This window comes from Hyla sarda, chromosome 12 (assembly GCF_029499605.1).
Source record: "Hyla sarda isolate aHylSar1 chromosome 12, aHylSar1.hap1, whole genome shotgun sequence".
NCBI lineage: Eukaryota > Metazoa > Chordata > Amphibia > Anura > Hylidae > Hyla > Hyla sarda.
Genome location: NC_079200.1, coordinates 34,636,087 through 34,653,378, shown reverse-complemented (window position 1 = coordinate 34,653,378; position 17,292 = coordinate 34,636,087). Strand labels below are relative to the sequence as shown.

General features: G+C 46.5%; 1 protein-coding gene across 2 annotated transcripts in view; it reads left to right on the top strand.

Moving 5' to 3' along the window:
* The window catches only part of FBXO47 (F-box protein 47), a 179,375-nt gene that overhangs the window by 125,828 nt on the left and 36,255 nt on the right, over nt 1–17,292 (top strand). For both annotated transcript variants that reach the window (XM_056549141.1, XM_056549140.1), the window contains 2 exons: nt 2,625–2,801; nt 11,501–11,647. In XM_056549141.1, the coding sequence (XP_056405116.1) occupies nt 2,625–2,801; nt 11,501–11,647 (324 nt within the window). The remainder of the gene's footprint in view (nt 1–2,624; nt 2,802–11,500; nt 11,648–17,292) is intronic.

Here is a 17,292-nt window from a genome sequence, read left to right as displayed (position 1 = left end):
TTCAGATCTTTATAAAACACCTCATGTCTCGTGGCTGTCATGACTGCTACATCAGCTAAAACAAGTAAGCACTAGGCATGCACAAGAATCTCTCTATTGTAGGACAGCTGACAAGAGCAGTGAAGACATGTGAACTGACCATGAACTGTCCTCATTGTTTCTCCTATGTTATTACCTCCCAAAAACCTATGTTTACTCATCTTGAAGATACAAGGAAGACTTTATCATGGTTCTCATTTGTGTGTTTTTTTTTGTGGTCTGTGCATAAATGTAGCATTGCAATTTATGCAACTTTTTAGCAAAAGCATAGATACATTTTCCCTACAGTGTTCACACATCATTACAGGTCTATAAATGTTTTAAATAAGTGACAGTACAATACAGTTTTCTGCCACTATGTATACATGTTCCTATTTTAAGAAAAATAAATGTACTTGTGTCTTGTATAGTTTACTACATCATCTGTCTTTGAAATATGTTAATATTACTTCTAGAAAGAGTTGTGTTGTAAAGAATATGAGCTGTAGCTTGATCTTTAACATACCATTCTATCCACAAGAAAAATTACTTTCCTATGCCCAGAGTGTTTTATGATCTGTGTTGAATTCTCAAAATCTAACAATGCTTTGAGGGTCAAGAAGGGAGTGCAGTTATAGGGCAGCCTAACAGCAGCATCATCAATCCTATAAAGGTATCCTAAACTCAAGCACTGAACTTTAAAGGGGTAAAATTAATGTAAAACATACTGGACATGCTAAGACATGCTTTATCACTGTACTGAAAACACCATATTGTGTTACCGAACGTTTTCTTAAAGCCAGAAGTGTATGGTGAAGGGCCTTGGTAAAGCTTTGGTAAGAGAGGGGACCAAGAACTCAATAGTCACCGTGGCTGAATCCTGTGCGCAGAAGGAAGAAACCTCCAGAAGGCCAACCATCACTGCAGGACTTCACAATATGGGTTTTATGGCCAGAGAGTGACCAGAAAGAAGCCTATCCTCAGGAAAAGACACATGAAAATCAGCATAAACCATCTGGAAGTTTCTCCCATCTGCACACAGGATCTTTGGAGTAACCATTGGATTTTTGATCATCTCTTTTACCAATGAGTCTGTGTAGGGCGCCGCCACATGCGTTAACCTAGTAAAATAGGAAGCCCCAGGAAACAGGTTACAGCAGACTATAAATTTTCCACTCACTTTAAGTGTACAAGCAGTATGCATATCACCCTAAGGGTACACAGCTGGATAAGGGTCCCATGCAAGTCCAAAGGTCTCATGAAAACAACCACTGGAAGTCCTGTGGATGCTAGATGGGAGCAGGAAAAGATTACCTTGCATTCATGCACTCAGAAGTCATCAGCCAGAGGCATGAAGATGTAAAGATGGATGTGCTTTATTCAGTACAGCAATGACTCGTTTCGGGGTTGGCACCCTTTCCTCAGATTGGTATGCCCTAAGCACCCGAATGCAAGGTCAAAATTTCCCTGCTACCATCCAGCATTTCTTTTTTCGCATGATTACGAGTTTGGTGGGGTGGCTAGCTCTAGGAAGAGTCCTGGTTGTTCCATATGTCTTCCATTTTAAAATTATGGAGACCAATGTACTCTTGGGAACTTTTAGTTCAGATATGTTTCTGCCCCCTTCTCCAAATTTGTGCCTCTGCACAATACTGTCTCTGAGCTCTACAGGCAGTTCTTTCCTCTCATGGCTTGTTTTTTCCTCTAATATACATTGTCAGCTGTGAAACCTTATATAGACAGGAACTCTTGAACAGAAAAGAAAAGAAAGCTGGCACTACTAGGGCATCTCACTCCAACACCACTTTAGGAAAGGTATTAAATCCTAAAATAGACAGATCCTGTGCATATAAAATCAGGTAGTGCTCACTATTCAATAAGCGCACAGTCTGTATAACATCCAGCAGAAAAAAGATGAATAGGGCACTCACCAGGACGCGATGATCTTTCGGTAGTGACTTTATTGAAGCACGGTCTTAAACATCAAAATAACAAGGTGCAAGACGGATGGACAAACAGGCAAGGGTTACTTAGTGGGCGACTGTGCCATTTTGCGCAGCAATGGCGCTTCGACAGGCCTTTCGAAGCGCCATTGCTACACGAAACGGCACCGTTGCCCGCTAAGTAACCCTTGCCTGTTTGTCCGTCCATCTCGCACCTTGTCAATTTGATGTTTGTAACCTTGCTTCAATAAAGTTACTACTGCAAGATTATCGCATCCTGGTAAGTGCCCTATTCATCTTTTTACTGCTGGACCTTATATAGACAGGGTTGTGTCTTTCCAAATCATGTCCAATCATCTGAATTTACCACAGGTGACTACAATCAAGTTGTGGAAACATGTTACTGTGGTATGTGACATAAATTTGCTAGGGAAAATATCATACTATTTAAGCTGTTGAATTTAGTCCCCTGTGCCGTCAAGTGATAATAATGCCCTATTTATATGTGTCCCAAATACACAATCATATATATATATATATATATATATATATATATATATATATATATATATGTTTGTGTGTGTGTGTGTGTGTGTGTGACAGCACATTATAATATTTTATGTTCTTTACCCTACACATATCCTAATAGATCTATAATTTCAGGGTCATCATATAAGATGGAGCTCCATGTGCGCCTCTTTTGCCGGCATGTGCTGCTGGATCATTGGACCAACCGCTCTGATTCTGCTTTTTGGATTACAAGACTACTAAAGCCGTGGCCCATAGTAAGCCAGGCTCGTCTACTGTACATTCTTTTTGGGCCAGTCTCTGCACTAGATGGTAAGGGTCTGCCAATATATGTATCACTTACTGTTGTAAACATACTTGAGTACTTTTTTGGGGGCTTGTGGGGTGGCCACAGCTTTATGAACAGTCAAGTCTTACATGGTGTTTGCATTTGCACTAATGAAACTACAAATTCCAGATACATCACAACTACAATACAAGGGTCACTGGTATGTCTGGCCCCTCAATACGAGTAGCATTAACTAATATCATATAGATACTGATATCACATGAATATGCATACTTGTATTACCCAAGTAAATTTTTTGCTCACATTGCTTCTTTTATGAGCAAAGAGCTATAGCCGCTGCTACCTTCCATGTACTTAAAGCAATATATAATCTTTATTCGCCTTAGAACTTTGCCATAGCCTGTAATGTGTTATGTCAGGGAACCGGACTGGTATGCGGGTAGTGACGTGGGCCGTACCAGGGGACCGGTTCTAAGAAGTTACTGGTTTTCACCAGAGCCCGCCGCAAGGCGGGATGGACTTGCTCCGGCGGTAACTCCCAGGTCGTATCCCCTGATAGCGACTCAACCTCACTAACAGCTGAGATAGACGTAGTACACAAGGACAAGGCGAAGGCAAGGTCGGACGTAGCAAGAGGTCAAGGCAGGCAGCAAAGGTTCGTAGTCGGGCAACGGCAAAGGGTCTGGATACACAGGCTAGGGATACACAAAATGCTTTCTCAGGGCACTAGGGCAACAAGATCCGGCAAGGACAGGAAGGGGAAGTGGGTTATGTGTTTTGTACTGATTGAGCCAGGCACCAATTAGTGGTGCACTGGCCCTTTGCATTTCATAGAGCCAGCGCGCGCGCGCCCTAGAAAGCGGGGCCGCGCGCGCCGGGAGGGAAGTGAAGGGGGACGTGGTTGGTAAGAGACCTGGGACGCGATCCTTGAGCGGGCACGTCCCATCTCGCGGATCGCGTCCCCTCTGGTGAGAGTGGAGCAGCGCTCACGGTCAGCGGCGCCGACCGGAGCGCTGCAAGCAGAGAGACGCCGCGAGCGCTCCGGGGATGAAGTGGGACCCGGAGCGCTCGGCGTTACAGTACCCCCCCCCCCTTGGTCTCCCCCTCTTTTTGGAACCCAAAAATGTATAAATGAGTTCCTTGTCCAGGATATTGGCCTCGGGTTCCCAAGACCTCTGTTCGGGGCCACAATCAACAAGAATTTTTTTTTACCTCGGACGACCTTGAAGGCGAGGATCTCCTTGACAGAGTAGACATCAGAGGAGCCAGAGACAGGAGCAGGAACAGTGACCTTGGGAGAAAAGCGGTTAAGTATGAGTGGTTTGAGAAAAGAAACATGGAAAGAGTTAGGAATGCGAAGAGAAGAAGGAAAATGGAGCTTGTAGGAGACAGGATTGATTTGGTTTTTGATTTTAAATGGCCCGAGGTAACGAGGACCCAGCTTGTAGCTAGGGACACGAAACCGTATGTATTTGGCAGAGAGCCACACTTTGTCACCAGGGGCCAAGACAGGAGGAGTTCTTCTATTTTTATCCGCATGTCTCTTCATGCGAGAAGAGGCCAGTAAGAGCGACTTTTGAGTCTCCTTCCAGATAGAGAAGTCCCAGGTTAATTCATCCATGGCAGGAACTCCAGATGAAGTGGGAATGGGGAGGGGGGGCAGCGGGTGACGGCCGTACTCCACAAAAAATGGAGAATTGGAGGAAGACTCAGAATTTTTTAAATTGTACGAGAATTCAGCCCAGGGCAGAAGATCGACCCAATCATTTTGACGGGAGGAGACAAAATGTCGCAAGTAATCACCAAGAATCTGATTCACTCTTTCCACTTGCCCATTGGATTGGGGGTGATAGGAGGAAGAGAAATTCAATTTGATCTTTAATTGATTGCAGAGTGCTCTCCAAAATTTTGAAATAAATTGGACGTCTCTATCCGAGACGATATGTGTGGGAAGCCTGTGAAGATGAAAAATCTGCAGAAAAAATTGCTTCGCCAACTGTGGCGCAGAAGGAAGGCCAGGAAGCGGGACAAAATGAGCCATTTTGGAAAAGCGATCAACGACCACCCAAATGACGGTGTTGCCATGTGATAAAGGAAGGTCAGTGATGAAGTCCATGGCTATGTGAGACCAAGGCTGTTCAGGCACCGGCAGAGGAAGGAGAAGACCTTCTGGCGTGGAGTCTTGAGTCTTGTCACGTGCACACACTGTACAGGCTCGTACGAAATCGATCACATCTTTTTCCAGGGAGGACCACCAATAGTGTCTGGCAATTAACTGTAAAGATTTTTTGATTCCAGCGTGACCAGCCAGATGGGAGGAATGGCCCCATTTGAGAGTCCGGAGGCGAAGACGTGGTGGAACATAAGTTTTTCCTGGAGGAATAGGCACCAGAGAAGCAGGCGCACAAGAGATTAGACACTCAGGAGGTATGATGTGCTGAGGAAGGGTCTCGTCTTCTGAGGCATTGGTGGAACGTGATAGAGCATCAGCCCTGACATTCTTGTCTGCAGGACGAAAATGGATCTGAAAATTGAAGCTGGCAAAAAACAAGGACCATCTGGCCTGGCGAGGATTTAACCGCTGGGCGGATTGGAGATAAAACAGGTTTTTATGGTCAGTGTAAATGGTGATGGGGTGAAGGGATCCCTCCAGTAGGTGTCTCCATTCCTCAAGTGCCAACTTGATGGCCAACACTTCTCGGTCTCCTATTAAATAATTTTTTTCAGGAGGAGAAAAAGTTTTGGAGAAAAAACTACAAGTGACGTTTTTTCCCTTGGCGTTTTTTTTTTTAGAAGGACAGCTCCAGCTCCCACTGAGGAGGCGTCAACCTCAAGGAAGAAAGGCTTCAGAGGATCTGGCCTGGACAAGACTGGTGCAGAAGCGATGGCGGCCTTAAGGCGAGTAAAAGCTTCATCAGCTTGGGGAGGCCAGGAACTCGGATTCACGTTTTTTTTTTTTTTGTCAGTGCCACAATAGGAGCAGCGATGGTGGAGAAGTGGGGAATAAACTGACGATAATAGTTGGCGAATCCGAGGAAGCGCTGGATAGCACGGAGTCCAGAGTGGCGTGGCCAATCCAAGACTGCGGAGAGCTTGTCAGGATCCATTTGAAGACCTTGTCTAGAGAGCAGGTATCCCAGGAAAGGAAGACAGCTGCATCAAAAAGGCATTTTTCAAACTTCGCGTAAAGATGATTTATACAAAGGCGCTGTAGCACTTGACGGACTTGGAGCCGGTGTTCCTCCAGGTTGGAGGAAAAGATTAGGATGTCGTCTAAATAGACAACAACACAGGTATACAGTAAGTCCTGAAAAATTTCATTGACAAAGTTTTTAAATACTGCAGGGGCATTGCAAAGTCCAAATGGCATAACGAGATAGTCGAAGTGGCCATCTCTGGTGTTAAAAGCGGTTTTCCACTCATCTCCTACTCGAATTCTGATGAGGTTATAAGCGCCCCTGAGGTTGAGTTTAGTGAAAATTTTTGCTCCGCGCAGACGGTCAAAGAGTTCCGAGATGAGAGGCAGAGGGTAGCGGTTTTTTACCGTGATTTTATTGAGGCCACGATAGTCAATGCAAGGGCCTAGCGAACCATCCTTCTTGGCAACGAAGAAGAACCCCGCTCCGGCTGGAGAAGAAGACTTCCTGATGAAACCTTTCTTTAGATTCTCCTGTATGTATTCAGTCATGGCCTTAGTTTTGGGAGCGGAGAGAGGGTAAATTCTGCAACGGGGCAGTGTGGTACCAGGAAGCAAGTCAATAGGGCAGTCGTAGGGTCTATGTGGTGTAAGACCTCCGCCTGCTTTTTACAGAAGATGTCCGAAAAGTCCTGATAGACCTTTAGAAGGCCAGGCAATGGAGTAGTGATGGAGACTTGGCTGGTTTGTACAGACTTGAGGCAACATTTGTGGCAGGAAGAGCCCCAGGATTTAATGTCCCCAGTGGTCCAGTCGAGGGTAGGAGTGTGACACTGTAGCCAGGGCAGGCCAAGAAGGATGTCTGAGGTACAGTTAAGCAAAACAAAAAATTAAATTTTTTCCTGATGGAGAACACCAATGGTCATGAGCAAAGGTTCAGTGCGGTAATGCACGGTGCAGTCCAGTTTTTCTCTGTTTACAGAAGAAATGAAGAGGGGTTTGATGAGACGGGTAACAGGAATGTTAAATCTGTTGATAAATGAGGCTTCAATAAAGTTTCCTGCAGATCCTGAGTCCAGGAAGGCCACTGCAGAGAAGGAGGAATTAGCAGATGGAGAAATCTGCACAGGAATAGTCAGACGGGGAAAGGATGAATTCACACCTAGTAACGCCTCTCCCACGTTAACTAGGTGCGTGCGTTTCCCTGACGCGGAGGGCGAATAGGGCAGTCCTTAAGGAAATGTTCAGTACTAGCGCAGTACAGGCGCAAATTTCCATTTCTGCGGCGAGTCCTCTCTTCTTGGGTCAGGCGAGACCGATCCACTTGCATAGCCTCCTCGGTGGGAAGCACAGGAGTAGATTGCAAAGGACTCTGGAAGAGAGGTGCCAAGCGAGAAAACCGCCTGGTGTGAACAAGATCCTTTTCTTGACGGAGCTCCTGGCGTCTTTCCAAGAAACGCATATCTATGCGGGTGGCCAACTGGATAAGTTCAGGGAAGGTAGCGGGAATTTCTCGTGCTGCCAGAACATCTTTGATGTGGCTGGATAAACCTTTCTTGAAGGTCGTGCAGAGGGCCTTATTGTTCCAAGCTAGCTCAGAGGCGAGGGTGCGGAACTGGATGGCGTATTCACCCACAGAAGAGCTCCCTTGGACGAGATTCAGAAGAGCCGTCTCGGCAGAGGAGGCCTGGCTGGCTCCTCGAAGACACTGCGAACTGGATGGAAGGACTGGATGGAAGCAGTGGCAGGATCGTTTCGGTCCCAAAGCGGCGTGGCCCAGGACAAGGCCTTTCCAGATAGTAAACTGACCACGAAAGCCACCTTAGACCGTTCTGTAGGGAACTGGTCCGACATCATCTCAAGGTGCAGAGAACATTGGGACAGGAATCCCCGGCACATCTTAGAGTCCCCATCAAATTTCTCAGGAAGAGACAAACGGACTCTAGAGGAAGTAGCGGCAGCTCAGAGTGGAGGAGATGCTGGAGCTGGCGGAGGAGATGGTAGAGGCTGTGAAGGCAGAAGCTGCTGGAGCATGGCGGCCAACTGCGACAGCTGTTGTCCTTGTTGAGCGATCTGCTGAGACTGCTGGGCAACCACGGTAGTGAGGTCAGCGAGACTTGGCAGCGGCACCTCAGCGGGATCAATGGCCGGATCTACTGTCAGGAACCGGACTGGTATACGGGTAGTGGATCCTCTGAGTTAGTGAGGCGATGACGTGGGCCGTACCAGGGAACCGGTTCTAAGAAGTTACTGGTTTTCACCAGAGCCCGCCGCAAGGCGGGATGGACTTGCTGCGGCGGTAACTCCCAGGTCGTATCCCCCTGATAGCGACTCAAACTCACTAACAGCTGAGATAGGCGTAGTACACAAGGACAAGGCGAAGGCAAGGTCGGACGTAGCAAGAGGTCAAGGCAGGTGGCAAAGGTTCGTAGTCAGGGGCAACGGCAAAGGGTCTGGATACACAGGCTAGGGAAACGCAAAACGCTTTCTCAGGGCACTAGGGCAACAAGATCCGGCAAGGACAGGAAGGGGAAGTGGGTTTTCATGTGTTTTGTACTGATTGGGCCAGGCACCAATTAGTGGTGCACTGGCCCTTTGAATTTCATAGAGCCGGCGCAGGGGCCCTAGAGAACGGGGCCACGCGCGCCGGGAGGGAAATGAAGGGGGACGTGGTTGGTAAGAGACCTGGGACGCGATCCATGAGCGGGCACTTCCTGTCCCGCGGATCGCGTCCCCTCCGGTGAGAGTGGAGCAGCGCTCACGGTCAGCGGCGCAGACCGGAGCGCTGCAAGCAGAGAGACGCCGTGAGCGCTCCGGCGATGCAGCGGGACCCGGAGCGCTCGGAGTTACATGTTAATTCACACATAATGGCCGTTGTTTATTAATTTGTGTTTTGTACGGAATTATACGATAATGCAGTAGTAATGCAGACTGTGTTAGAACAGCCTCAGTTTGAAATGTAATAGTCCCCATTACTGCCCTGGTATTGTGCACAAATCATTTGCACTGATAAAGCAGAAAGTTCCTGAATTGACTTTAACAGTCAACATATCAAAGTGGCTTTTTAAGTAGTTAAACATTAAGGTTTCTTCTTGTGTTTATCTTAGTGTCAAAATTGTTGTGTTGTCGTAAAATTAAATCTTAGTGATTGTAGAGTTAATTCATTTTTATAAAATGTTTGTGTCATTCTTGGCGAGTATCTCCTTTGAAGCAAGTTGCGACTGTTTTAAACTACAATTCTGTTTTACCAATGCTCTTATCACCACCTAGAGGTGATTATAAAGTACAACAGCATATCTTGTCAGTCAGACAATAATAGAATGGACAATTTGGAATATTTGTATTATGGACCAATATTGTTATTATTATGACCAGTTTGAAATGCCCATGTTACTCTGTACAACAAGTAATGTACCTGTTTATAAACAAAAAAGCAAAAAATATACACCATCCACAACATGAAAACCGCCTGCCTAATAATATATAGGTCTCCCTCACCCTGCCAAAACAGCTCTGGCCAATCAAGACTTTTTTTTTTTGCTTACTCTGGTAGCATAGAAAGTCGCACACAAGCCTTTTTTATGTGACTTTTGTGGGTAGGCATAACGTTGCAAACAGCCCTACATAAGTAACTTTCAGTTTGCAGTGGTCACAAATTCATGATGTGCGAATGTCCCATATAGGCAAAAAATAAGTTGCACACCACTTCAAAAAGTCTCAAGTCAACTCCAGGTCTAACCTAGCTTAATAAACTGCCTGTGGTAAGCACTTTGTCACAGTAGTACGTGTCACTGTAACATCCACATGATGCCAGGACCCAAGGTTTTCATACAGAACGTTGTCCAGAGCATCACACGGCCTCCGCCGGCTTGGCTTCATTCAGTAGTGAATCCAGGTGCAATATCTTTCCAGGTAAGAGACTGACATGCATTTAACTATCCATGTGATTTAATAGAAGATGTGATTTATCAGACTTTTCAAATTCAAAAGGTTTTATTAGAAAGAATACAACATACAAGCAAGTGAAAACAATAAGGCAAACAGAGGCCCTTTGGCCAGGTAAGGACAGGAGGAACAAAGCGTTCCAGCAGTAAAACTTAATAACAATACAAAATACATAGAAAACACAGTACCACAGGATCAGAAAGAACCTGGTGTCAGGAATGGAGACATAAAGAAAAAACGAACAAACAAAGGACAAGAAAAAGAACACAAAGAAAAGAGAGAAGCGAAGCCCACAAAAGCCCAGAGACCCAAAAACCTGAGAAAAAGAAATCCTCCTGATAAGACAGAGAGCTAGCAAATCATGAGCCGCCACAGAAGAATGGATAAAATGCGAAGGGACAACACACCCACCCCACACCTCAACCAAGAGGCCTATACCTTTGGGGGAGCAAAACTCCAACCAAGGAAGCCAAGTGGCTCCCACCCTAGCTACGTCCTCCAGGAGGACAGCCAGCAATGTTGGGTATGAGCAATGTCCACAAACCCTTCCTCCAAGGTAGGAGGGTTTGGAGATTTCCATATCTGAGGAATAACAGTTTTTGTAGCCTGGAGAAGGTGTCGTGCCAAGGACCGCTTATACTTCGTCTGGGCCATGGGAACATAAACAGCAGAGCCACCTCAGGTGTGTGGGGAACATGGACTCCAGTCACTTCTGAATACCGTGCGCCAAAGGGAGCAGGTGTAGAACAGCCCCACCATACATGCATTGTACTCAACATAGGTCACCAACAAGAACTCTACAGAAGGTTACTAGCTGTGGAGAGTCACCGACACTCGGTACTACCGAGTCATGATCTAATAACGCGTTTCCTGGGCCTTTACAAAACGCCGGGAGGGACTCCAACCGGGCAGACATTAGTAGGTCATAGACGATGGAGATGAAGTGCCAAGGGTAAGACGAAGAGAGACACAGGCGCTCAAATGACGTCAAATCTCGATGAAACTTAAAATGATTTGGGAGAGAGGAGTAGAAATGCCGCAACTTGAGGTACGCACAAGGAGCCTGCTGGGAGGATGGCCTACTTTCCAACAGGGCCTCTAAGGTTTTAAGCCTACTGCCAGCCAAGACATGTCGCAAGCAGAGAGGTTTGGACAACGAGGTGCCAAAGAGGCCCCCCCTCAGAGGAGGCCCCAGGAGCAAACTGTGGGTTATCTGTCACAGGGAGGAGAGGACCCAAGCGATGATTTATCACACTTTCTTGTTCCATGGTCCTGCTCAGAAGCTCACATGCTCATTGTAGGTGCTTTTTGGTGGTGGACAGAAGCCCTATATACTGCGATCTTCAATGCCTTGTGTCTTCTGACGCCTTTCTATCATAGCTAGCAGTAACTTTTTTGGCAGTTTATTCTACAGTAGCTCTTTTGTGTGATCAGATAGGCTAGCCTTCACTCCCCATGCACATTAATGAGCCTTAGGTACCTATAACCAAACTTTAACCCAGCCCTTGCCAGGTCGTATTATCTGAAGGTAATCAGTGTCATTAACTTCACTTTTTAATGATTTTATGCTATGGCTAATCTGTGTATTTTATATTTTGAGAAATCTGGTTACTTCTTAATTATTTAATAACATTCATTCAGGATATATATCATGGCTTAAGATGACAGAAGATTTTGCCGATGAGAACGCTCTTAAGGGATTAGCTGACACCCTCAAACTGCTCTATGCCACAGTTTCCAAAGAGTGGACCGACGATGATGTTATTAGTCTAGTGGATGAACTGTCAGGTAATGTAATACATTCACACAATTAGATACACATGATGTCTGTGTCTAAAACAACTAAACAAAACTTATGCACAATAATATGTAGGTTTTGCATGATGCATGTAACGCCCCAATGGGTGTAGACCCGCTGTGCCACTTACTGGTTTGGCTTTGGGCCAAACTTGAAAGCGGTGTCTACGTATCTTTGGTTTTTACTCTTTTTCCTGCTCCAGATGTGGAAGCTGGTCTTAGCTGAAGGGAGATACCAGGTTTCTGCAAAAAGAGTGGTCCCGGTAAAGTGACAGCTGGCTAAGTAGGCCAGAAGATCCTTAGTGCAAAAGGACCTCAGAATCCTGGCGGGTGAGGCTGGGTCGAGTAGCACAGCAGCAGAGTCTGTAGTGCCTAGACAGGCTAGTTGTTGGAGCTTGGAACAGCAGAACGGAGTTTCACAGGTGCAGATGGTGTTTTAGCTTAATAGCAGGCCGAGGCGTAGTTCAGCAGTTTTAAGTCTGTACCAGGAGAGTCAGGAAAGTACCAGGGGTCAGGCAAGAGACGGCGTCACAAAACAGGCAGAGGTCAGGAAACACGGGATACAGCAGAGCAGCAGAATCAACAGAACTTTTGCGATAGAAAACCACTTTGTAGCTGATGGTAGTCAGGGATTGGAGGGGTAATAGATTCAGAGGTGTGCAAGAACCCTTGAATAGACAGGCCTTGTGCAGCCCCTGCTAGAAATACCAGACACTGTTGCTGGATGAGACAATGTGGAGGGAACATTCCGGAGCCTGCAGCGAGGAGGGGGAACTGTGCGTGCTGTTTGGCCAAGGTAGGCAACAGTATGTGGTACACTGTCAAACAGTGATGCAGGAATGTCTTTTTCATTTACTGTATGGAATATGGAAGCCATAACTAATGCACACGTACTTTGAACTAGTCTTTTCTAGAGAAAACAGTGTAAGATGCATAGCTTCTAGAGTAAAATACAGGGTGGGCCATTTATATGGATACACCTTTATAAAATGGGAATGGTTGGTGATATTAACTTCCTGTTTGTGCCACATTAGTAGATGTGAGGGGGGAAACTTTTCAAGATGGGTGGAGATCATGGTGGCCATTTTGAATCCAACTTTTGTTTTTTCAATAGGAAGAGGGTCATGTGACACATCAAACTTATTGGGAATTTCACAAGAAAAACTGTCAGGATCAGGGTACTGGGAGGATAATGGTGGTGGATCCTCTGTGTCAGTGGGGTGATGACGTGGGCCGTACCAGGGGGACGGAGTCTAAGGGGTTACTGGTATTCACCAGAGCCCGCCGCAAAGCGGGATGGACTTGCTGCGGCAGGTAACCCCCAGGTCGTTCCACCCGATAGCGACTCAACCCCGACTGACTGCTGAGATAGGCGCAGTACAAGGGATTAGGCAAGAGCAAGGTCGGACGTAGCAGAAGGTCAGGGCAGGCAGCAAGGATCGTAGTCAGGGGCAACGGCAGGAGGTCTGAAACACTGGCTTGGGACATACAAGGAACGCTTTCACTGGCACAATGGCAACAAGATCCGGCAATACAGGGAAGGGGAAGTGAGGTAATATAGACCAGTGCACAGGTGAAATTACTAATTTGGGCCAGGCGCCAATCAGCGGCGCACTGGCCCTTTAAATTGCAGAGAGCCGGCGCGCCCGCGCCCTAGGGAGCGGGGCCGCGCGTGCCGGGAGTGGACAGACGGAGGACAGGTCTGGTAAGCAGGCTGGGATGAGAACCGCGAGCGGGCGCGTCCCGCATCGCGGATCGCATCCCTGCTAGAGACACTATCGCAGCGCTCCCGGTCAGCGGATCTGACCGGGGCACTGCGAGCGCTCCGGGGAGGAGCGGGGACCCGGAGCGCTCGGCGTAACAAAAATAATGCTGTGCTTGGTTTTAACGTAACTTTATTCTTTCATGAGTTATTTACAAGTTTCTGACCACTTATAAAATGTGTTCAATGTGCTGCCCATTGTGTTGGATTGTCAATGCAACCCTCTTCTTCCACTCTTCACACACTGATAGCAACACCGCAGGAGAAATGCTAGCACAGGCTTCCAGTATCCGTAGTTTCAGGTGCTGCACATCTCGTATCTTCACAGTATAGACAATTGCCTTCAGATGACCCCAAAGATAAAAGTCTAAGGGGGTCAGATCGGGAGACCTTGGGAGCCATTCAACTGGCCCACGACGACCAACCCACTTTCCAGGAAACTGTTCATCTAGGAATGCTCGTACCTGACACCCATAATGTGGTGGTGCACCATCTTGCTGAAAAAACTCAGAGAATGTGCCAGCTTCAGTGCATAAAGAGGGAAACACATCATCATGTAGCAATTTTGCATATCCAGTGGCCTTGAGGTTTCCATTGATGAAGAATGGCACCACTATTTTTGTACCCCACCATGCCATTAATTTTTGTGTTCCAACAGTCTTGGAGGGATCTTTCCAATGTGGGTTAGTGTCAGACCAATAGCGATGGTTTTGTTTGTTAACTTCACCATTCACATAAAAGTTTGCCTCATCAGCAAACAAAATCTTCTGCGTAAACTGAGGGTCCTGTTCCAACTTTTGTTTTGCCCATTCTGCAGCACCTGAAACTACGGATACTGGAAGCCTGTGCTAGTACTTCTCCTGCGGTGTTGCTATCAGTGTGTGAAGAGTGGGAGAAGAGGGTTGCATTGACAATCCAACACAATGGGCAGCACATTGAACACATTTTATAAGTGGTCAGAAACTTGTAAATAACTCATGAAAGAATAAAGTTACTGTCACGATGCCGGCTGGCAGGTAGTGGATCCTCTGTGCCAGAGAGGGATTGGCGTGGACCGTGCTAGTGGATCGGTTCTAAGTCACTACTGGTTTTCACCAGAGCCCGCCGCAAAGCGGGATGGTCTTGCTGCGGCGGTAGTGACCAGGTCGTATCCACTAGCAACGGCTCAACCTCTCTGGCTGCTGAAGATAGGCGCCCTACAAGGGAGTAGACAGAAGCAAGGTCGGACGTAGCAGAAGGTCGGGGCAGGCAGCAAGGATCGTAGTCAGGGGCAACGGCAGGAGGTCTGGAACACAGGCTAGGGACATACAAGGAAACGCTTTCACTGGCACGATGGCAACAAGATCCGGCAAGGAAGTGCAGGGGAAGTGAGGTGATATAGGGAAGTGTACAGGTGATAACACTAATTGGAACCACTGCGCCAATCAGCGGCGCAGTGGCCCTTTAAATCGCAAAGACCCGGCGCGCGCGCGCCCTAGGGAGCGGGGCCGCGCGCGCCGGGACAGGACTGACGGAGAGCGAGTCAGGTACGGGAGCCGGGGTGCGCATCGCGAGCGGGCGCTACCCGCATCGCGAATCGCATCCCGGCTGGAGGCGGTATCGCAGCGCCCCGGGTCAGTGGATCTGACCGGAGCGCTGCAGTGAGGAGAGTGTAGCGAGCGCTCCGGGGAGGAGCGGGGACCCGGAGCGCTCGGCGTAACAGTTACATTAAAACCAAGCACATCATTGTTTTTCTTGTGAAAGTCCCAATAAGTTTGATGTGTCACCCTCTTCCTATTGAATCAAACAAAAGTTGGATTCAAAATTGCCGACTTCAAAATGGCCGCCATGGTCACCACCCATCTTGAAGTTTCCCCCCTCACATATACTTATGTGCCACAAACAGTGAGTTATTGTCACCAACCCTTCCCATTTTATTAAGATGTATCCATATAAATGGCCCACCCTGTATATGAATAGGTCAGTATGCTGCATCATTCCTTCTATTTTAAAATACTGCCACTATAATCAGTGAATGGCTCTAGTATGTTTTACAATTGTCCAAGAGACTAATGACACAAATAGTTATTGGAATGTATCCGTTTTTTCATTTACTTTTATGATTCGATGGCTACATCGCCTCTGTTTTGTATTTGCATGTGGCCTTTTGCCACATTCTTGATGTCATGTTCTGTTTACACATACTTTTTGGACCAGTTCTGCACCTTTCATTGTATAGTGGTGGCATCATCTGCATTCCATTGAATTCAATCCATTGAAAGGCCATCAAATAAATAGCGCCAGAAAACACCTTTAAGTGTGCCTATGTCATTTTAAAATAAATTTGAGATGTAACAGATACACTTCAAAAGTTTTTATAAGTTGGATTCTCAGTGTTAAGACCCTACTGATCATTCATGTGGGGAGAAGTGTGGTTAGCATGCGTCACTCCTCAGCTCCCAGCAATCTCTGTCCTGTGACCCTATTATATGTCTATAGTGCCATTCTGTGAAGCAGGATGTAGATCGCTGTGTGACTATGAGGTAGAGTGATTCTCCCTGCTCGTTCTACTGAACTGTGAAGATCTCAGATCTGACATATCATTCAAAGTGAAAAGAAATGCAGGGCATACACCAGTCTGAAGCTGTAACTTTATTTGAATCCAAAGACATAAAACACGAGGATGCCAGGGTGAGACGGAGCAGGGGTGTTGTAAGGCAACAGCCCAGGAAGTGTAACAATTTCCAAGAAAGTAGCTAAAAATTCAATAATTTTTTACAACATTCCATTACAACCCGAATACACAAAATATATAACCAACACATTATTTACAAATAAATCAGTTAGCATTCATAGAATGGAGAACTCCAAATTAGAGATCCTCCCAAGGGTCAATCCCACAATGACCAACACGTTTCCCTGTATATCTAATTATAATACTGTTCATCAGGGATTCCATAGTGTGTGTGTGGAGATTTAGACGTGTATATGCATAATATTATTCCAAGTTTCATACAAATACAATTTACAAAGATCGGCAACAAACATCCAAGACAACAATACAGTACATGACAATAGTGCAGAGTCTCATAAGAGAATCATAGTAGATTATGTACGGAAAACTTGAGAAGTATCTTCATAATGATGTCATCATCCCTACAGTGGAAGAAAAAAGATAGACATGCCAGAGTCCCGCCACAGCTGCCATCCAGTGGCATCCTGCGCTGTCACTGTGCGCTGCGCAATGACAAGTGACGTCGCCTTGAGGACGTCACTCGTCGGGGCACAGCGACAGCGCAGGATGCCTTCGGTACCGGAACCTGCAGGAGCGCACCCCATGACAGGTAAATATGAAAGTCGGGGATGGGGAGGGAATCGGGCAGCGGTGACGGGACTTTGGCCCTGCAGAAACCACTGCAGTTTGGCCGCTTTAAATCATTGAACCACAGCGGCTTCTGCGGGGCCAGAAAGAGTTTATCGGCGTATAACACGCAGATAGAATGCCTGTTATACGCCGATAAATACGGTATAAAGCACATCAAGCAAATCAAATGAGAATAATCTTATGATTTACCTTATAGTGTGATGCAGGTGGATATGCAGTTTTTTGTAGGATAAAGAGCAAATGTCTGGATGAGATCACAATAAAAAATTCCCATATATGGACACTTCTTTATGGACCAAACCGTAAATCAACTAACAGAAGATAATTCTGAGTCTAGATACACAGGGAAGGTAGAAAGAAATATGTCAGACCATACCTTGTGGAGGACGGTCAGGCAGCAAGTTGTGTCACAGAAAACGGGGTAGAGGGAAAAGTGTCAGGGAGGCTAGTCCTGATCTAGCACACTACAATAAGTTTACCCGGTTGGCAGATGAGGGGGATGTTAATTCA